Source organism: Numenius arquata, chromosome 7 (assembly GCF_964106895.1).
Source record: "Numenius arquata chromosome 7, bNumArq3.hap1.1, whole genome shotgun sequence".
Lineage (NCBI taxonomy): Eukaryota > Metazoa > Chordata > Aves > Charadriiformes > Scolopacidae > Numenius > Numenius arquata.
Genome location: NC_133582.1, coordinates 54,342,230 through 54,365,386, shown reverse-complemented (window position 1 = coordinate 54,365,386; position 23,157 = coordinate 54,342,230). Strand labels below are relative to the sequence as shown.

The following is a 23,157-nucleotide window of genomic DNA, read 5'->3' as shown; positions in this document are numbered from 1 at the left end:
CAGTGGAATTAACTTTTATTGACAGGGAAAAAAAAAAAAAAAAAAAAAGGTATACACGTAGTTGTAGGTTTTTCCATCCATACTTTCGAAACTCCAAAAAAGGACTGGAAACAAAACTTGCTTCATCATTATTGCAATACCCAAACAGCGATGGTTTTTGTTGTTGTCTACATGAACAGCAAATTATATAACTAATTGCTACGTTCAATAAATATTTTTTGTCCTGCACCAATTAAAGGGAAATATTCAACAAGTACAATAAAACCCCCAGGGTTTTTACAGTTTTATCTTCAAATGTTATCCACTGTGTAGCAGTCCAGAAACTTTATCTATAAAACACAGCCTTAATTTTGAGTGTACAAGGATCTATCTTCCCAGTCAGCCAAATACCAAATTTTGCTCTAGCTCAAATAGTCTACACTCAAAGCTACTACTTGACAAAACAAAAAAAATCCTCTGGTTCATGACTATCGAAGTAAATTTGTCATTACAGAAAAGGCTCAAAGTCGTTACTTGTTTATCAAAGTAATAGGTAAACATTTTAACAGAAAGATTAACGAGTTACTTGGAAATGCAGGTTTATATTAAAGTATCTGAGTGTGTATATTACATATGACATGCAAGCTTTAAAAATATCAATCTTCTCTTCTGATTAGTCAGGAGTCCAATTGTTTTAAAAACAAAATAGGAATGACTTCCAAAATGTATCAGCACTTTGGGTTCTCTATTTCATCTTACTTAAGATGTTTTACTACACGAAAACTACAACAATTACAATATTTAAGAGTATTACAATAAAGAGGGATGGAAAACAGGAATACTTCAACTGAAAATATGTATATTCTAAATGAACCAAAGATCTGTAAAAGAGTTGGATGGAGGACAAGGAAGGGAGGGAAAGCAGTAGGGAAGCTAAGATCTGAACTTTGTATTTAAAAATCATGTCCTCAAACTGTCACTCTTCTCACCTTCAGTAGCGCCCTGGAAAAAAAAAAAAAAAGAAAAAACAACACAATTACTATAAACTATCTGTACACAGAGCAACTCAGCTTTGATGTGCCCAGCTTTTCTGCTTTCCCATTCAGAATTCCCATCGATCGATTAACACTAGTAACAATAAGGTTTAAGCCAGCCAGGTTCTATTTATTCACTTGTATTTACTTACTTGGACTATAGGAACGGGATCTTGATCGTGATCGGTATCGACTATAATAAGGCGATGGTGATCGTCTCCTTTAAAGGAAATTAAAAAAGAAACTCAACAACATCCATTATGAAAGAAGCCTTATTCACATCACTTCTACAGAACAGAACCATTTCCTTAGCACTGAAAGACTTGGCCTGCATGAATGATTTCAGCTTTATTTGGCTGTGGCTTACAGTTATTTAACAAATGCTTTTATATTTCTGTATTTGATGTGTTTAAAACTGTAAGATATTCCCAGACATAGAATTTAATAAAGTCTCACTAGCCTTGCAAACACATGGAGTGCTTTTACAGATGCCTGCAATTCATGTTGAACAACATTCTCTAGAATTAGATAACTTTCAAAACAGCGAGACAGTTATAAAGTGTCAAGCATTAAAAATCCCATCTACAAATAAGCCCCTTATAAACAGCACTGTGTGTCAGCTGTCCCTGGCTCTATACACAGCATGGAAAAATGAGTTCCTTTTCTATCTGTCCACTAGACTTGTAGGGCACATGCTCTACCTCCTTCAGGTAGCAAAATAAACCCATTGCCCAACTGTTTACCGTAAAACTGAATTACATAAACACTGAAGATTACAACTACTTTAATACCACAAAACCTAATGTAACATATGCAGCATCTTCCTACAAATTGAGTAACATTTTTTTCACCTTACTTTTTAGTTTTTCCAACAAAACCACTGTTCTACAGAAATAAAATAGAAATTACGTACCTGTATCTGTAGTCATATTCTTCGTATCTGTCATATCCTCTGTCATACCCCCTATCATAATACGAGTCACGACGACGACCCGCTCCACCACCACCACCTCCTCCACTGCTATTAGAGAAAGAGAAAAAAGAATTACTTCAGGTATCTACTCTTCCTCTTGATTTAAATTATCTAAGAGTTTTTGTAAGTGTTCTTGTAAATCAGACACTTAAGACTATGCTATAATACAATCTAAAAATGCAACATTTAAAGAAAAACACCGTCAAAAACCCCAGAAAACCCACCAGGGGTTTGAGCTTAATTCCCATCCAAATCAAAGGCAAATGGGCACCTTAGTATTTCAGTAAGTTAAGGGTGCATTAACTGACTGTGCTGAGTATGTTTTTTTAAAAATAACTCTGTTTTTTTTTAAATAAAGATACAATAAACTACAGCAGGATTTCATAGTGTAGGTGAACCGTAGTAACACATTCTTTAGATTAGTAACTTTGTGATAAATACAATTGGTGTAACTCTAAAATTTCTGTAGCTCTAATTCTTCAACCAGACTCCAAACACTGTTTAAAGGCGTTTTAGTCCCATTACAGGAAACGATTGAGCTCCTTACTGTGTTGGCCTGCCCATGTAGATGCCTGGGGTGGGTGTATGTGCTCTCTTGGTGATTGAGTAATCCACCCGAATCCTTCTGCCATCCAGCTCCATGCCGTTTGCATGCTCCATTGCCTGCAGGAGAGACAAGGAACAGAGAGATGAAACCTACAACCTACTGGTAACTGTGCAAGGCTACGTACAAATCACGTTATTTTCCATCAGAAACACAAACCCTGAACTTGTTTTATTTAGAGTGGTTACTAGTGCCCCACTGTGGCGAATGGCTCCTCTCTGTCCCTGGCCCGTTTGCCAGCAGTGTTACAGGACCGCACTGGGGTGCCGGAGAAATGTGACACACAATCCCTTGTTAAGAGAGCACGGCGCTAACCACCAACGCAGTCACTTTCACTAGACTTTCGTCTTCTAACCATCAGAAAGGTCACCTCAAAGTCAGAGCAGCTTTTTCTGAAAAGTGCATCTTTCCTACTGCCGTCTCTGACCCAGAGGGGACGGGCAGATTCAAAAGCTGTGCAAAACAGTGGCTTCCTGTAGGGTGCATATGGCCGGATTACTGCTCGTCGGCTGCCATTTCATGCTCTCCCAGCCTCCTGCCATCTCCCTTACGAGGACCTACTCCAGCAGAGCTTAGTAAAATGGCGGGTTCAGCCTACATGGATACCTAATTACTACCTTCCTCCCCACTCCCTCTCACAATAGCAGCTCGCTACAGCCACGCACACGAGGGTCCCTGCTCCAGAAGCCCCCGCCTTCTGACCCGCCCGCAGCCCCTGCACACACTCGCTGGGGGTCCCAGCCCCTGCTTCTCTGCTCTTTGACAATCAATACAATGGCCTCCCACAAATCCAAAACCATGAAAATAATTTTTCAGAGCAGCACAGCACACTTTTGAGAATGATATTTACCCAACAGTAACTTTAAAAAAAAAAACAGACAAAAAAAACCCCAAAAAACCCCACATGAAACCACAACTGTAGGAATTTAACAAACAGTTAATGCTGGACTTCAGGATCAAAAAAAGTTTGCTTTGCAAATTTTAATAGCTTTTTCATCAGCTGCTCTAGGATCTCTGAAATACCAGTACACACACTTAATTCGTGATATTAAGCACAGAATTTAGCCCAATATACATTATTTTTATTTTTCATGTGTGGAAAAGCAACAGTCTTGAGTTAAAGAACACAACCATTATTAAACTGTGAGGAACAGGACACAACCTCAAAACATTAAGGTGCCTGTAAGCATAGCATTTTTTTCTCTTCTTTTTCTTAAATACTGAAACAAACAACCATTCAGAAATTTAACTTTTTTGCAGCTCTCTAACAGGAACCTGATTAAATTAACATACAAGTTACAGAGGAAGAAACAAAAACCTGACACTCCCATGATTTAACTGGGATGTCTGAATTATCACTAACCTATTTAACTACACTTAGTGTTCGAATTATGCTGTTTATATCTATACTCTATCGCCACCTAGCGAGTTCTGTTCTCATATAAAAATACAACTACATTTAGCTATCTGCAAGCCAGAACTAAAGAGCATTTCAAGTCTTTCAACATACACTAAAGTATGTTTTGCGAACAAAACACGATCCTTAGCTTTAGTTTCCTAGCTTTTTTTTTTTTTTTTTTTAAAGTCCCGTTCCACAAGGATGATCTAAATGAAAATAAATCTGTGCACACAACCTAAGAATGTATACGTGCAGAAACCTAAAAATGAAGGCTGCGAACTGCTGGCTGAAAAATTAGCTTCATGATGAAAAGAATCTTTCTGGAAATGCAGCGATAGGCAAAGTGTCTTGAAAAGGTAAGGAATTTCCTGCTTCATGGCATTTTAATGTCCAATCGAACAACTTTCTGAGTAATAAGCTTAGCTGACAAGAAGCCACCTCAAATCCAGAACATCTGGCACGTGTCTGCCTTACTTAAAAGAACCAACACCTTAAGAAGAAGATTTCTTTGACATAGGGAACAGCACAGAGAAGAGGAACACACCAGCAACAGATGAATTGCTAATTTTGAGACCTGATTGTTTGTTTTGGAAGTACCAAATATGTTCCATTTCAGTAGATAAAGATTAGTTCCTAGTTATGAGTATGCATGAAACTCAGACATCCCGGTCACAACGTCTAGTGACCTACCCAATATGAAAACTTTAATTTTCTTAGCTTTCAACAGCTGTCAGAAATAACTGCCAACTAAAAAAATTAAAATAACAATCTTTAATAGATATACAGGCATAAGAAAGCCTTCTACGGTTCTGACTGCATCCCCCAAATGCAGAACAGCCAAAACCTACAATAAGCCATTCTAAATGCAGCAATAATTGATAGTATCACTCACATTCAGTCACTAGTAACTGGAAATTCTTTCGAAAGGGGTTTTCAAATTCTCTGCATCATTCTTAATGTGCACATCTCAAGTCTTTGAAACAAAGTACTTCATTTGACATTATTAGCTAACAATTGCTGCAATATGACCGAAAGCCCTATTTGGAAACCCGGTTTCAAACAAGTGATACAACAGTATTTATTTTGTACAAAAGCTGTAAAAACATATTAGTGATTCTAATTACTGACATTTTTGTGTTTTCTTTAAATGTTAAAATAGTTTATAAAAAAGTTTTGGATTTTACAATTTTATTAGACTGTCATATTCAAAACAAATTTCAGTTTGCTTTTCTTGCTGGTTTTGGGTATGCATGAATACTGTGTTAAGAACATTTGAATACCAAAGGGGAAAAAATTGCACATTCACTCTAACAACGCAGAAGACATTCTCAAATACTGTTTAAAAGACGGAAGTGTATTTTCTAGGCCATCAAATGAAACATTTTGAAGAGAAAAATCAAATTACACCAGGGTTTAAGACACACAATACCCTCTCAGGAGCCTTTAACTGTCAACAGTCCATTTTTATTTCAACTGGGTTTTCTTCCAAATATCTGAACATTGTTAGATTTGCATGGCTTTTGCAAGATGAGAGTAAGCAAGCAAGCCAACAGGATTCCTATAAACATGCACGATCAGTTTTGGTTGCAAATTCTAAGGAAAAATTGACTTTGTAGGCCAGAACACACATCTACATGTTTGCAGTCAGAAAACAGAGAATGAGGATTGGGAATGGCACAGGTAATAATTCAGTCTTTAAGTACAGTTTTAACCTGCAGCAGTCTATCCATAACAGCAAAACTCCTTCAAATTATTCTCTCTAAGGTGCTAGTTTGACAAAATGAGTAGCCCCCAAACTACAGGATGGCTCCAGGAACTCCAGTGGCTCAAAACAGTCAAAAAGCAAGCATTAAATTTAACAGATTTCAATTTCATTTGATATTTATTACAGTATGTGGTGTTTTCTACAGGTACTAGCATTTAGGTAGAGTAAAACCAATTTGGAAATACTGAACTTTTAATTGTATGTACAAACTTACACAGGTGACAGGTAGTAGTTAAGCTATTAAGAATTCTGAAAATAGTTAAGCATTAAGAATAATTAAGAAATTAAATAATCTTTCCATCTGGGTAATGCCACAAAAGGCAGCCTGGACAAGGAAACAATGTGGGAAATCTCTGCAATCCCAGTGGTCACTGGGGAAAGGGTGTGGGGAAAAAGGGGGAGAAGGGACTGGGCAGAGCTGATGTCACAGCCGCTTTATATTTCTACTTTGAAGTTTAAGACACTATTTGTACTGTACAAAAGATCATCAAGCCTTCATTTCAACTGCACCCAGCTGCTTTGAATTACTTCAATAACGTGACATCACTATGAAGTTCGTGAAGTATAAACTGAATACACTTGAATAGTCCAACATGAGCAATTTATGTTGGGACTCAATTTGAAAACGTATTTTCATGATTTAAAAATAACTATTTAAGATACTGCCTTTTTTTTCCCCATTGAGCTTTCTTGGGGGTTTCTTGTTTGTTTTTTACCTGAAGTCCTTCCCAAATTGTACTTAATGCCACCAATAAAAACATCATCTCCACTGTATCACAGGTACAGCATGGGATGAACAGATATAATAGATTAGCTTTCCCCCCCGCCCCAGTATGCTGGTATCAGTAGTTCAGGTCAGGATTTAATGAGGACATCTGAAAGGACATTCTGAAAAAAAATAAGAAATCTGATGGGATGAAAAAAGAATTTAAGAAACCCGGCTTTTCACGCTTACTGCAGTCTTCCAACTTGAATTCAAGCGTCCATTTCACCCTTGAACATGAGTCAATTTATATTCTCTAGGCTGAGGTTTTGTTTTTAAAACTTTTACTAGAATATTGTCAATGATTTTTTTATATATGAATTTCTGAGTTTAAACATCTATTGATTAAATGTATTCTCTTTAAAGCATACTTTAAAGAATTTCAAAGTCAAGAAATACATTAGAGAACCAGAATGAGTAACTGGATATGCTTCTGCAAGTACTAGCAATTTCATTGTATTTCAGAGTCTCCAGAAGTCTGTAACTTGTAATTCCAAACATCTGAGACCTCCTTGTGTTCTCTTCTGTTATATCAAGGGTCCCATTTGATACCACAAACCAATACTTAAAACATTTCTTCAGCAAGCTATGTGAGAAGTTTTGGTCAGTAATGATGCTTCTAAACTGGTCTGCTTGCACCACAGATTAAATGCCTTGCAAATTAAAATGAGTAACCCTGTTATTATTCCGGTCTTTGGCAATTGAATTATGTTAACAGTTCAGTTTGCCTGTATAAAATTTGTCTTAATTGCTAATGAATACTACTTCAGAAAACTGTTCTGAAAGATGGTCAAAACTATAATGAGCGTGTAACTAGCATTAGAAAACAGAAAATTCCGTATTGCCAACAGCTGTTGTAGCTTATGCTTCTCAGATGAGTTCTTGCTACAGACACATAGTTCGTTGACAGTAGCCTCAGTTTAAACAACAACTAATAATTCACATTCTGAGTTACTGAAAAGCTGGACAGTGGCATATGAAACCCCTGGTAACTTTAGGAAGAATTATCTCCCTAGAACAGCCAGCACTTTTTACTCATAATTCTCTCAATTTATTGTTAACCCTGAGAAACATCCTGATGTGCCCTGATGTGATGGGCAGATTAATATCCTCTACAATTTAGCAAAAATTGCAATATCACAACGCTGGCTCAGTGCCAGCATTGCCAATACTGAGAACTATATAAGGAAGAATGCTAGTCTTGTGAAACAGATCTTCAACAGTTGTTTATTCTGAAGACTTAGCAGAAGGGTGGCCAACGTAAGACAAGACACTGCAACACACAAGACAAAAAAGCAATACCAAATGTTACGTAGAAGAGTATTTTTTTGTTGTAAAGAACAACAACATCACAAAAAAATGAAAACCACTACACCCATAAGAGAATACCCTTTTTTTCTAGAAAAAGTTAGACAATACATAAGCTATTCAAATAGGCTTTGAACAAGGACACCAAAATGCACACTAGCACAGCGAAAGCTCAGGTCTAGTGTACAAACAACCGTCAATCCTCAACATCTGTTGTCTGCTATCACATTTTGAACTAAGAGAGTGTCCACAAGCATCTTTAATATGGGTCAGAACATAACAATCTAGTCAAATCCTACCTTGCAAACACTAGACTATTGCAATAAAGATGCTTGATGGAAAAGGAGCATTCTGTCAGATCACAAAGTTTCATCTCAATCTCAGCAATTTCAAAACAGAGGAGATTCCAAGAGAAATCTCCTTTAGAATGGATACATGCACCCAACATTTCTTTCCCAGTCCTGTTAAGGTGGAATGTTTGAAGCTACTGTGGTGCTCTGAGAGCTGCTCTACCTAGTAGTTACCAAAAGCTAAATCTCTGCTCATCTTTATAACCAAGATGATCATGAACAGCTAACAACAAGGCTGCTACGGTGTCGTAATCAATCTGAAGTTCTGGAAGTCTAAAACAGCTTAAAAAGAAACTTTACTACTGCCCCTTGTTATTTTTAGGACACTGCAAAGTCTCACCTCAAAAAAAACCTCCATTTTACATTGCCTATGGATTTCCACCACGTTGAGCCAGCTAACAATTCAGAATACCACCATGTGGAGCTAGAAACATTGCATGGCTTGGTTTCAGAATCTTGATACAGAGCAACATTTTCATGAGCTCAGGAACTGATCCAATTTGTAAGAATGGTAACGAGCCAGGGCAAAGATCTTGAAGGATTTCAGCTGCAACAGAATCCACACAATACTGATACTGACCTATCTTAAACCAAGTTACAGAAGTTTAAACAGAACTACTCACATCTCATTTGGTGTCAAATTTTAATACTAGCAGTGTTTGAGAGTGTGTCAGCTGAGAAGATTCCCAGCGTTACCTCTCTTGGAAGTATAATAGTGAAAGTAATGCAAAATGCTCATTTTTTTCCTAGCGTTCTATGTGTATTCAATCCATCTATGCTTTAAAAGGGCTGGAATTTAGTTCAACACCTCATCCAGAGTTTTATATTCTCTTTATTTGGAGGCTTATGGTGTTGGGGTTTGGGATTTTTGGGGTTGTTTTTTTTTTTTTGTTCTTTTTTTTTTTTAAAAAAAGATGAAAGGTATTTACTCAGAACAAAATAATTTAAGTGTCATTGCTTTTATGCGCACTTAACTTTTCAGATTTGATCTGTCTTCCACACAGAGAATTACTTCACATCCTTCAGGGCCCGTCAGAGTTTCACGCCTATAGCTCTATCTCTTTTTCTACACTAGTTGTCACTTACTGCCATCTTCAAATCTGTCCTCAAGGCCCATGAAATCAAGTCAAATAACCAAGTTTTTCTCCTGTCCTCTTTGCCAAAGTATTTCAGTTACGTAAATTCAAAGCGTTGGGAGGTTTTGCATCCTTTCCCCCTCTTCATGCACCAGCCCATTGGGGATGAAAAAAATGAGTTTAATTACATTCCCAATTATTTAAGTTCCTGCTTAAGGTCCTATGTTTATTTCTGTATTTCTGACCACAAGTAATAGACCATTTTTTGTCTTTGCATTCCAGTTTTACAGTATCTGCCAAAACAGCTTCATACTAAACAAATTACTTCATGCTATTTACACGGAACATTTTAAGAAATGCATGGTGTCATGCATGACCATTGCTCATGGCAACTAGGAAAAAACCCTACTTCTGAAGACATACGAAGTTTTAAAATAGACATGAATGTGACACAAAATACTGTGCAAGTATTTTGGACATTAAACATTCTACAAAAGAGTCACATTTTCAAAATCCCACCGAACTCAAGAGTACAAAGAAACAAAAGGCTAAGTTAGGAGAGAGTAAGCCACGAAAGCTGGATTTACTGTTACCCACTCCATTAACTCCTCTCTCAACCTGTCAAAGTGATCCTAGGAAAATACAGAAGGGACAGTAAAGGAAGTTTCACTTACGCCTACAACCACCACACATATATACATCTACAAACCCTACTCTTCCCATAAACTGATTCTCTGTTGCATCATAACAGCAATCAATCAAAGATCAGCACTGAGTTTAGTCCAACCAACTCATCCATGAAACAGGTTTGTTCCCATTAAAATATCAACTAGCATCAGTCTTCATTTTTCAACTACTGATAGTAGGTTCCACAGCTGTCACCCTCCCTCCCTTCAATGCTAAGCGAGAAGTGTCATATCCAGGAATTATTAATATACTTATCTAATGTAAACAGACTCAATCAGCAAATCTGAGACATCTGCCTAAGACAAGACCTGTCCATAAACAAGATGCTTGAAGTTTGAATACAACCCCACAGTGAATGCTTAAAGAAAAAATACTGCTTTTAAAAAAAAAAAAAAAAGGATGTCTTTACTTTTAACAGCAATTTCACCTACAAATTTCAGTAAATGTAGTACAGTTCACAGTATCCTCACACAGGTAAAAAAGTACTGCTTAATGTGGCGAACCATAATACAAGGTGCTGTTCATATCCTTTGATTCTTTCCTTATAGATCAATTATATAATAACTCAGTCCAGCTGTAAACAGCTATCTGCATAACTAGCAAAGTCACTGACCAAGGCACAAATCAAGACAAAACCCACTTTTCAAATGACGTGCTTTTAGAGAAGAAAATCCAAAGAGAATCTTCAGAATTTTGATATAGAAATCTACTTTGAAAAGTTAACTTTTAAAATATTTCAAAAATACTAGGAGGCTTCTAGGTCTGTATAAATATTTGATTTTGAAGCAACAGACTAAAAATCAAAGCACAATGCTCATCAGTGATTCAATACTGACAGTTCATACTCAAAATTTTCTCAAGCATCTGAACGTTGAACTAAAATGTTTCATCTGTTTATAAGTGCCATGTTGTTCAAACAAAATATTTTAGTCTCACTGTGAGAATCTGCTAGTGAATACACACTCAAAAATATTTTGGGTCTTTTTTTTTCCCAGAGATATTTGTGAAGATAATGCACAAAGAGCACACCTGTTAAAAGTAATAAAGCATGAATTTACCTCTTTAGAATCATCAATTCTCTCAAAATAAACGAAAGCAAATCCTCTTGAACGTCCAGTCCGTTGATCATAAACAACATTGACACCAGTCAAAGGTCCGTAACGGGAAAAGACTTCACGCAGATCTCTCTCAGTAGTATATAAACTGAGACCAAACACTCCAAGACACGTATTAGGATCTGGATTAGCCTGGTAAGACAAATGTTCAACTCCAATTAAGTTTATAAAAAACAAGTTACACGTTCTCATATCAAAATTTATCAATTATTAAAAATTTTAATCTGAAGAAAACCTGCCAATTTTTCAAGACATTAGATTCATATTTACAACATCATGATTACACACTGGCAAAAATCCACAAAAAGCATAACTATGAACGTTGCTTCACAACAGCTTAAGCCACTGTATATTAGCACTGCTGCCATCTTGCCTTTTTCCACACATTCTTGTCTTCTCTCTCACACTGGTATTATCTGGTCCTAGTGAGCTGCTTCACACCAAGGTAAGCGTGCAAAAAAACCCCAAACCATACTCTTTTTGACTGGCTTAGTAGAAAAATCAGAGAAACTAAACCAGTTTAAAAATAAAAGGATCAAAAAAGTACCCTGGTCCTCACCAAGAAGAGGGAGACCTGTGTGTCTCCTTTAGATCAGCATGAAGTGATGTGAAACCAGAAGCTAAGGCGCTGAAATGGACTATAAGGCAGGCCCCTGGGAGAAATCTCTCAGAATGACCTAGGATTAGTATCTTGGTTGGTGTACCTATACTTCCCTCCTGTCCATACAGAGATATTTCTCATTTACATTTTGAGAGGCTTACTGATCCTTTTTGTAACTGTACATTTTCCTAGTCTATTAAGATTTACACATCAGCTGATAACACATGAGTTTATTTCTTCAAGTTAAACCAAATTAATTACTCAGGCATACAAAATCACAAGCAACCTTCAACACCACATGCTGTAAGTTATAAGCAAATAAACACTTGAGAATTTTATTCTTTGGCTCCTCTAGTCAATCTTAATACTGTCAGGTTGCAAGCATGCACAGAAAGGGTCTCGGTTTTGTAGGGGGTACATATACTTGGAACTGTAACAAAGAGCAAATAAGAAAGGTTCAACTTTTAGAGCAGAGAGAAGCAGATGTCACCCTATCTTCACATACTCACTTGCAACGGTATTTCTACAGCTACCCTACCAGTTGCAGGCCCAAGAAATAAGTGCCCAGCTGTAAGTACAGAGATTGCTGCCTCCCCCCTCACCCGCAACCGCCGTATCTTCCAGTGACAAGACAGCAGGTCAAATTCAGCCTGCAGGTACCCTGGACTACACTGATGCAGGTAGCAATCGTTTTGTTGACATTCAGCCTTAATGAACATGACATACTCTGCTGCCAGTGTGCCTTCTCCTGTTGGACATTGGAGAATGACTACGGCTCCTTCGACGACGGTATTCTGGTGTGTATGATCTGCTTCGAGAACGTCTCCTATGGGAATGAGAATGGGAATGGGATCTGGAACGAGTGTAACGTCTGTGCGAATGTCTTCTGGACCTGGATCTTCAACAAAGAGAAAGCTTTTAGTTAGGCCACATGCACATAATGTACTGAATTGTAAGCCTTACATTTCCTAGAGAAAAATCTTTTCTTAAGAAGCTGTCTACAATTAAAATTGTTAAGTTTCTTCTACTTTGCACATCTAAAGATTGCACGGATCTCTAATAACCTGCTTAGTAGCACAATTTTTAACTTTGCGAGAGTGCTTCTTGCACACAATAAGGCTTATATTCATGATGTTTTCAGGAAGTTGAAAGTTTAAACTTTTATCAGCCTTGGCTGCACATGTAACTAACAATTCCACAATGATACAGAAACCAGACACGCCACACTCTAAAATACTATCTTGGCTGAAAAATGGAAAGATCTAGCAGCATCACAGTGCTGCAGTATCTACAAATGAAGCTCACCTAGGCTTGAAAATTATTCAAGATCAAAAAAAAGCGCTGCTCAAGCACTTCTCAAGTGCTCTCCGCTCTTTCCTGCCCAAGTGTGTGTGTACAGAGGCAGTTTTGCAGCTCTCAGTTCTGAGGAAGCTTGCTCAGAGTAAAGGAGGAATGTCTGTCTTCTTTTCTTTAAATATGTCATAAATATTACCTGGCTTATACTACTTATCTTCTCTCTTCCTTTGTACCATCATACTGGTGAAAGTGGGAGAGCTACCGAATCCTTCTTTCATCAATGAAGAGAGAAACTAGAAAATGGGATTTGTAGCTCTGGAGGGGGAAGAGGAATTGCATAGTATTATGTTGCTCCTCCCCAGTTCATGGGAGAGATCAGTAATCAATCCATTTTCCCTATTTATACACTTTATACCAGCAGCTGAAAAAGACTTACTGTGCTCTGAATTCCCAAAGTTCAGCCTAATGTTATAGCTTCTCTTCTTGCAGTGTTTAGCCAGATAACTAACTACCTGTTTTTAGGATATAATGCCCATATGAAATCATGCAACTTTGATGAAATGATGCTTGTTTAAAGCTGAGTTTATCATTGGCTAGAGGTCTGCAAAGAAGTGCTTGAGCAGTAACACTGAAACAGCATGACTAACTTCCTGGACATACCTTGATTTTGATCTTGACCTAGAGTGCGATTCAGAATGTTTAGAAGCCCTCGATGGACTGCGAGATCCTGACCTGCTCTCCGATTTTACACGAGCAGGACTCCCAGCTGGAGATTTTGACTGGGAGCGAGACTCCTAACGAAAAAGACAGTATTAAAAATGGTATTGGTTGTATAAATGCCTAACTCCTAACATTTAAAGTACAGTAATTCTATTATATTGATTGCTCCTGAAAAACAAATGGTTAGGCAATACCCTCCAAAACAAATTTCATTTTGCTAACCCACTGTTAATATTGTATGCTTTCCTCAAATAGGTCCCTGCTTGAACCAGATCACCAATTCTCTATTAACTAAGTAATCATGCAAATTCATCTACAACTTGATCATACAGACACTGGAACATAAACCATACATTTACTTAACCTAGGACCCATTCATTCTTCCAGATTCTTTTAATTCTACTTCACTCTTGCTTTCTACTTTTCTTCATTCTTCATTGAGTTTTTCATTTTTCATACTTCGTGTATTCTTCCCCAATTCAAACAATTCATTATAGCCTTAAAAAAACATTCAAGTGCTTCTATCTGACCAATCTTCTGTTCAATTTTTTCCCCCATTCAATTTTAATTTTCTGATCTTTAATACTTTTCATTAGCCTTCTTTTATCTTGATTTATCTTCCACATTCTTGGAAAAAACTCTTCAATTTCTTCACGAACATTAACCTTAATGGAAAAAGAACATTTAGTATATTTAAGCACGTGGGGATTATAAAACTCTGCTGGAGTTCAGATGTTATCTACCAAATTGAAAAGCCAGCAGGTAAAGTGCAAGAAACTATTTTATAAAACAACTTTTTTTTTAAAAAAAAATATCTTTAAAACTGCATATGTGTCTACGTTCTAACAATGAGCTTACTGAATTCTTGGTGTTTTACTGTGTTTTCAATGCTACCCTCCTCCCCTTTCAGTTTTTTTGGTAAGATAAATAGATACACTAAAAACTAATTAGCATATTAAAGTAGTAATACCAATAACTGTCATTTCCCCCCTAAAGTAGTAACTATGCACTTCTCAATACCAAATATCCCAATTCTACTTCTACACATTATTACTAAGACACTCTCGGTTCAACAGAATGGCCAAAGAATTCCAGTCAAAAAAAAAAAAAAAATCTATCTATGCACATACTTACTCACATAATACATGCACATAGATATACACACGACAAATTATTTTTCTTCCTTATTGTTATCCTGTTTTCGTTCATACAACTTAATCCATATAAAACAAGATATATAATAGGGCAGTTTAAAGCAATCCAATAAAAGACAGGAGGGGTTTTTGTTTCAGATAATGCACACAAGAGAAAAACTAGGAAAATAAGCAAAGAGCAGCTTAGGATTTCCTCGCATTTTATAGTCTATAGCATTTATAGGGAGCCCAGCTATATTAAAAAAACCTTACAGAACTGTATGCCATATACATCTGTAACTTTACAAAAATTGTGCAAAATTCTTACTGAAAAAATGCATAGTCCCCCCCCTTTAGTGTTACATTTTTATTTGCATCACTTCTCCTCCTGTCTGTCCTCATAATGTTTTTCTGAATTTATTTCTTACTCCGCTTATGTCCAGATTTGCATTTTCTTTTGCAGTTAAAATTCTTCAGTACTTTGGGCTGAAGTTCTTTTCAAAGGATGCTGTCCTCACATTCAAGACAATAATTCCACTGAAAATGGAACTTGAGAGACCCCTTACTAACATACACCTCAATAATAAGGACAAGGGACACATGCAGAATGTCACCTATTGGGATGATAGGCCTACCAAGCTTATCAACGAAGGCCAAATCTGAAGCTTGGCTGTGACACATGGATCATATAATCAAGTCTGCATTACAGGTTACCCTTATGAAGTTGGCTATCTACTGAACTAGCTACCTGACTATCACTGAAACAAAGGGATGTGTGTACACTTAAATAGTACCACATTTTATTTGGTGTTTTTATTCTTACACTTGCAATTCACTGTTCACTATAAAAAAATACATTTCCTTTTAAAACCACTAACATACTTTTTAACTACCTCACCTCTATTTTTGTACTTTTTATTGTATGATAGCCTCCTTACTTCTTCCTTTTATACTTCATCCCCTACAACAATTACCAGTTTCTCTGGGAATTACTTTCACTTTCCTCTCTAGTAAAAGCGATCAGCACTACACAAGAACATTTAATGTGACATCATTCAGAGTTAGAAAACATCTTTCAATAAAAGACAAAGAATTCACCCTCCTCAGTCACTCCCTTCATGAGGATAATGTGTTGTCCATGGGTTTTTTTGCATCTGAAAGATCAATTCTTGAACAAGAACTTTGGAAGCTTGAACAAAACAAAGAAAAACCAGATACCGCACAATGTAGAAGTGCTGGGAGGTGCCAAAAATACCAAGGACCCAATCACTCCCATACAATGTAAAAGTTAGTGTCCTTATCTATTCAACTGAAGCATCTTATGACAGCACCCATAGAGTTTCTAATAGTATCAGTTATCACAATGAATCTGTATTAAGTTGCCAAAAGCAAACAAAAAAAATCATTTCATGTAGGTCAAGTCCTTTCAGAACTATCTGTTTAAGCCCTTCAGGGGCCACACTCACAAACATACAACTTTAAAATTGGAGTGACAGAGGTGACAGAATAAGTTCTTACACATTTCAAACTTCCTCAAACAAAGTAACCGTAGATGTAAACTGCAGCTAAAGAGAGGTTACCTGTTAGCAGTTGCATACTGTGTCTGTCATTGGCAGGCAATTACATCTCATCTTCTGATGCAACATAGATCACCTAGTTATATCTCCTACAGTGCTTCAAAAGGAGAGACTAAGGGAATCACAATAATCTGCAAGAGTTTAAAGACTTATGGATGACACTGAAAAAGTACCTAGCAAGATTTTTATCAGCAAGACTACAGGCAGGGATCAAGAGATTCAGAGCTTCCAGGAGTTACAAAGAGAGACTTTAAAGAATTTTCCTCTTGACCTTCCTACTATAAGGCAATAATTAGCAAGCTATATTTTAGTCTGTATCACAGACAGACCCAGTTGTTCTGCATCAACAATTTATATCCATTCTGCAATATGAATGAGAAAATTAAATAGTTAACATTCTTTCTTAGTATATCATCTTTAACGAGAGAAAATAGACACCTCTATTATCCAAAGCATTAAAATCTCTCAATTCTGTACTAGTCTTTAAGCAATCTAGATATTCTGATCTCAGCTCCAACATTATCACAGAATTTAACTACTGCTTAAGAGAGAAAAGACTAAAATTTCTCTCTGGATCCTCAATGTTTTATCATCTTTCTGTTCTAAAGATCCTCAGTCATTTAAGAGGCACTAATAAGACTGCATTTCTTAAACTCAGTTTCTCATCCCACAACTATCTTACAAAACATTATGTATTTTATTACCTTCTGCTACACTATACAACTGTCCAGTCACTACTTTCACCTTTACAAACTTACAGGAAGATACTCACTGCGACCATGTCAAAATATCTAGGTCTGCTGTCACTACAGCCTGTAGGAAGAGACAGTCAGCTAATTTCCTAACATTCTTCATATCAGACTTCCCTTTCAAAACAAATGCTACATCTGTCAATAACACTTTTCCCCACAGCAAAACTAAAAAGAGCAAACAAAAGCCCCACAAAACAAATAAACAACACACCAGAAAACCCACGTAAATAAAAATAAATCTCAATCATAACAACATGCTTCCTCAGAATAAGATGCAGCAGCTTCCTCATGTACATACTGGGAAATGGGATTAATGATTCACCAAGAAGCGGAACTTGGAGCCAAAGAAATTATTGTAGCTGAACACAAAATCTAAAGACTGCAGCTTCATTTACTGACTCTCTGGATAAGAAGATGTCCAGCTAGAAGCATTTAAAGAAAGCACTGAGGAGTATTATTTTTGCCCTTTCTACCTTCTCTCTTCCCAGAAAGAGCAACATGAAACAAAGTGGTATGGAAAGGATATCTCCCCCTGCCCACCCCTCATTAACTTATAATCACAAATCCAGTCATTGAACAACTATCAACAACTTTAGATGATCCAGCTCATCATGATGTCAGGCACATCAATGCAGTTCATCCACACCGGTACAACTGACTCAACTTGCATCTACTGTTTATCTTCATCGCATTCTTCAAAAGAAATGCTACTTTCCAATGTAATTACTGTTTTGAAGGCATCCAAAACACATCTATGCAGAATAGAATTGCAAAAGTCTTTAAGAAGGATTCTTTCAGTTTTCCACCTACCATGAGAGGGTATGATAAAGAACAACGGAGAGAAAAAAAAAAAAAAAAAGACAAAATTGTTCTTTTTTTACCACTCTTCTGTCCTAACTTCTGTCATGCCTTACTTCACCTCACAGCTTATCATTTCAGAGTATGACAGGAAGGCCATCAAAATTTAAAGTGAGACGCTAAATAAAAAGACCTGAATAAGCTTAAATTAGGTTTTCTATAGCAAAACATGGGAATGGAAATGGGAAGAAAAAAATAATTAGATCACCCTGAAGTTTCAGCCGAAATTCACTTAACCTTGTTAAGAAGAAATACCTATAACACACTGGGGAAAAAGAACAGGGCAACAAGTAGTCTAACAATATCACTAAGCCAGCAAAATGATAGTTCAGACTTCATAAAAATCCTGCTAAAAGCTTCTGAGCAAACTCAAAAAATAAATGAAGTCCAATTTTGTAAGGGGACAATAATATAAGCAGTCAAGAAAGAAACAGAAGTTTAGCAGTCACCTACATGCACTAGACAAAACCAACAACTTAGTGACAACTCATTTATAAGAAAGGACAAGATTATGTTTTAACCACTGTTTTGACAGGAATCTACCAATTTCCCCTGCAACTCACCAGAGAAGTTAAATAAATTTTGCTTTATACTATGTTCTGTCACTCTATACTAAAAATAAAACTGACCCTTTAACTAGGTGTTCTTTTATAAATATTTCATTAGTAAACAAAATAAGTTTCTACACAAAAAGCAACTCATAAGTTGTGCTATCTTGAAGATAAATATATTTTAAGTTACCAACATCAGCAAACTTCATGCATTTCTCAGGGATACTGTTCCAATTAAAAGGAAAAAAAAAAAGAAATAAAAGCAAGAAGCAGCTTCAGCAATAAACTTTTTGAAATTATAAGTTAATCTTCTCATTGAGGCTTGAAATCATGCCTCTTATGGAAGGGTTCTGTAGTCACTCCTTTATCACATATGGAAGATGAAACGGAATTTGTTTTCGGAAAGAGCAGTCTTCCCAGCTGACATAGTCGAACTTACTAAGTTTGATCAAAAAAAACCCAAAAACCACCCAAAACCAGGAAAAAAAGCCTTTTTGAAAAAGTCTCCATCACTGGTCCTTAGAAACCACAGAGCGATAACAGCGTTCTCCAAGCAAACAAAGAATGCCTGAGCATACTGTCATGCCTGTATTTCAAAAGGTATGGAAAGCAATGTGCCTTCCTATCCACGGAGGTGGCAGATTGCCACTGCAGGAGAGAATGAATACAATAGCTTAACAGATCTCCCCCACCATTTATTTATTTATTTTTACTCAAGTTATCTGAAAAGGTTCATGAAGCAAGCACAAGACACGTTCATAGTTAATCTAATAAAAGCCACTTGCATACATATGCACTATGCACGCTTCCTTCAATGAGATGGCTCACATGCAAAATCATGTATTTCTTTAAGTGCTTTATTAGAGATCACAGTGAGACTTGTAGAGAGCAGGAAGAGGCATCACAATAGAATGAAGACAACCAATCTAGAGTTCTATCTATCTAAATAGATAAAAACTGTTATCTATTTAGACAAATAGCACAGTAATACTGGTAGAAAACTACTAAACTTTTACGGTTACAGAAATTAAACGTTATCAGAAGCTCAAAAAAAATTTATCAAAGTTTCAAGTGGAGCTTCTGAAGTACAGGTTTGTTCAGACTCCAGCTTCTTTGCTGCTGTGGGACACATTTTAATAAATTTGCATCACAGAATGTGCACCAAATGAACAATCTGTTATTAAAAATTTCAAGTCACTGGATAAGAAGCATGACTTAAAAATCTTTTTTTCCTTCTTAACGTCCATAAACTTAGCTCTAGCACATCCACTATATTTCTAATTCTTCTGTCAATTTCTTTCCATTAAATCACCATGCTTGCAGGGGGGATTTCTTCTGTTCAACCAGCCACATTCTTAACACAGAACTTGCTTAAGTTGAAACAAAATGACAGAAAAACAGAGCAGATGTTAATTAGTCTGAGCATATTTGATTATTGACTTTTTTTTTCCTAAAGCAAATGTTAAAGAAATGAGTGAGCTCCAGAATTAAAAAAAAAAAAAACAAAAAAACCCCAAACTCTACAATGCCTACAATGATTTTACTCAACACTTTAGAAATGCAAGTTATGCAATGTCACTGGGAAGTTATTTCCAAGATTATTCTAAATTTCCTGTTCATATTAACATTATAATTTTAAGATAATAAATTACAGGCAAAGTATGTACATGGCCAGTATCTAAATGCTGCTAAAAATAAGCTTTTTTTTAAAAAAAAAGTAAAATTCCTGACCATATTGTAGGAAAATTAAAAAATTTAACAGAATTATCATTATTTATATATGAACGATTTTTCTTCACAAAGTGGCAAAACAGAAAAACACCTTCTAACTAATCTTGCTTTAAGACAAAACTTCAAACCTATCAATAAGCACCTTCACCTTGGTATTGGACTTCATCACGACTTGCAAGAACTTTCACTGAAGCGCTTTTGGGACAATATGAATCAACATAGATAGAATATAAAAGGACTTAAACTAGACTTAAAACTCCCTTACTGCTTTGGCATTTAGTTTTTAAGAAACACACCACACTATTTAGTATTTAAACTGAATAGAGGGGGAACTGAAAGTGTATTCTTATTTGTGGCAATTTCCAGGAAAGCAGATTCTTCACAAACTTTCTTCCAGCTTCTGCAGTTCTTTCTCCCATTGAAAACTTATGCCATACTCTCTCAGTTCCACATGCCTGCGTATAGCAAATTGAAGCACGAAGAACCAAGAGTTCCATCCAATTGGGAATGGCAGACTAAAGCCCCAAATTTCAACATGCTTAATTTTATGCCTGTGAGCACTTTCAATGAAAATGAATATAAAACGTCACAGCCTGAAATATGACTTCTTATTTCAAGTATTTTAGTAGCATCAACAACAAAAAAATTATTACTGAAGAAAAAAAGAACTGCTTACAAATGTTCTTTATTAGTAGAACAAAACCCCCAAAACCGTAAATGAATCAAGTACCTGCCATTATGATCAGTTATAAAAAAAAATACCAGTAGACAAGACACTGCCATGTGCCAGATTGATTGAGAAAATCCAGTATTATGGAGAGAAAAGTTTTCCAAATGAAGACTCAACATGGTCAGCAACTCTTTCCAACAGGTAGATTTTCCACCACGAAAAAAAAAGAACAAGTCAACTGAGAAGTAGCAGTCACGGAAACTGCTATGTAGGACTTTTCAGATTTCAAATACTCTCAAACCATTATTTTACTTCTACATTTGGCAGAAGAAAGCGTGCAGAAATACTGAAATCACACAGCTATATCAGCTTTGTAACACAAACAACAGATCCAAAGAACCTAATATAAATGTTCTATGGATGAACCTAACATAAATATTTCCTAACAATAAACCACAGTGGGAATAAAGACAATAAAATCATTTAAAAAAAATATCTTATTGTAAAATGAGAGATTGAAGTAAAAATTGAAAAAAAATAACAAAGCATACTTGTTGCTCAACTTTCTCAGATTTAGTTGGTTTTCCATTCAAAGGTAAGTTTATTTAGTGGAAAAGAACTTGGCTATATAGCCATCTTTGTCCAAGCAATCAACACAAGAACAGATTTTGTTAACCTCACCTGAGGAACCAGCAGCAGTGACTGCACAGCCAGGTACAGCACTCTCAGCCTAGGGAAGTTTTTTTTTTTTTACTAACACTACAAAAGTGTAACAATATCGCTGTAAAAATAATCATTGGAACATGACACCGCTCTTCTAAAATTTCATTGCTTGTTTCCCCAGGAGTAAGCCTATATAACTGCAAAGCTGCTGTCACTGGTTCATCAGAGAAAGTCACCAAAAGGATGCTCAGGTGTTCCTCTAAAGCATCTCTTAAAGAGAGAATAAAAAAAAAAAATATCTCTGCAAAATTAAAAAAAAGGCAAATAGTGATGGAGTGCGGACAAAGCACACATTTCATGCCTGTTTCAAGCAGCTTCCTGCTTGGCCTGATCATCACTAAGGAAAAAAAAAAAAAAAAACACGTTGAAAATGGAAGGGACCAGCCATATGTGTACACGGAAAACAGCAGCAATCAGAGGGAAGAGAGACACAGGCCTAACAAGGTTACAAAGCCACGGCAGCTTCTTGAGAGAAGAAAGTCTTCAACTGCCTGATCAATGAGTTTCAACGGTTTAACAACGAAGGCCGTACCTCCCCGACGGCTTCAGAAGCCACGGCCCGAAAAACATCCCGTCGGCGGGCCAGCAGCCAGGAGGGGCAGCGCACCTCTCACAAAAGGACCCGGTCCCTCCTCCTTCAGGCGGGCGAGGCCTGGGTTGCGCGGGGCCGCGCTCCGCCAGCCGCGGCCGGGAGAGCAGCACTGCCCGCGGGCGACGAGGGGGCGGGGAAGGGCGAGCACCCCGAAGCCTGGACCCGGCAGACAACAGAGGGCCAGGACAACAGGGCAGCTCGGGATCACGGGATGGAACGAAAATAAAGAGAGAAGGGGGGAAGAAACAGCGGGCCACGGCAGCGCTCGAAGCCCCGTTCTTGAAGAAAAAAACCTGGGGTGGGAGGGTGGAGGCGAACCCGCAGCACCAGAGCTGAGGGCCCGCACCCCGATGGAGGGGGATGGGGGCGGAGAGACGCGATGGGAGAGGGAGGCGTGTGAGGGGTAAGACAGCGGGGCCCAGCTCCGCGCCGGGCCAGCTCCTCAGCGCCGGGTCGGCAAAATAAAAGGAGGAAAAGAGGCAGAAGGAGGCGAGTCGCCCACGGCCCAGTCAAGACTCGGGCGCCTGAAGAAGCCATTTTATAGACAAGCTGCGTTGCCCCCACCCCTACCGGGCCAGAGGGCGAGGAGCGCCCCCTTCTACCCTCCCTCCCCGGATCAGCTCACCCCCTCTCAGCACGGCCCAGGTAGGGACGGCCACTCACCCTCCCCTCGAAGTTGTTCTCCTCCACGTCGCTCATGTCGGCAGAGTCCTGGCCACGGGGCTGGGCGAAGGGGGACGCTAGTCCCGAGCAGCAACTGCACCCACAACCGCTACTGCTACTATCGTCCCTGCTGCTACTATCGCTACCAGCACCGCTGCCACCTCCCTCCCGCCAAAGCCGCCCAAACGCTCTGCCCGCAGCAGCGCAAAATGGCGCCTCCGCTCCGTCTGCGCCCGG

General features: G+C 37.6%; 1 protein-coding gene across 4 annotated transcripts; it reads right to left on the bottom strand.

The window, feature by feature from the left end:
• Positions 1-23,157, bottom strand: TRA2A (transformer 2 alpha homolog). 4 transcript variants are annotated; one of them, XM_074150246.1, is made up of 9 exons: positions 22,921-22,954; positions 14,024-14,335; positions 13,611-13,744; positions 12,381-12,552; positions 10,997-11,185; positions 2,534-2,649; positions 1,927-2,034; positions 1,166-1,233; positions 1-981 (listed from the first exon to the last, which is right to left on the bottom strand). In XM_074150246.1, exons 4-9 carry the CDS (start codon positions 12,411-12,413, stop codon positions 971-973), a joined length of 525 nt encoding a protein of 174 aa, XP_074006347.1. In that variant the 5' UTR covers positions 12,414-12,552; positions 13,611-13,744; positions 14,024-14,335; positions 22,921-22,954; the 3' UTR covers positions 1-970. The 4 variants fall into 4 exon arrangements, with proteins under 4 accessions (XP_074006347.1, XP_074006346.1, XP_074006345.1 ...); XM_074150245.1 differs by lacking the exon at positions 14,024-14,335 and having other exon boundaries at positions 12,381-12,480; positions 22,921-23,157; XM_074150244.1 differs by lacking the exon at positions 14,024-14,335 and having other exon boundaries at positions 22,921-23,143.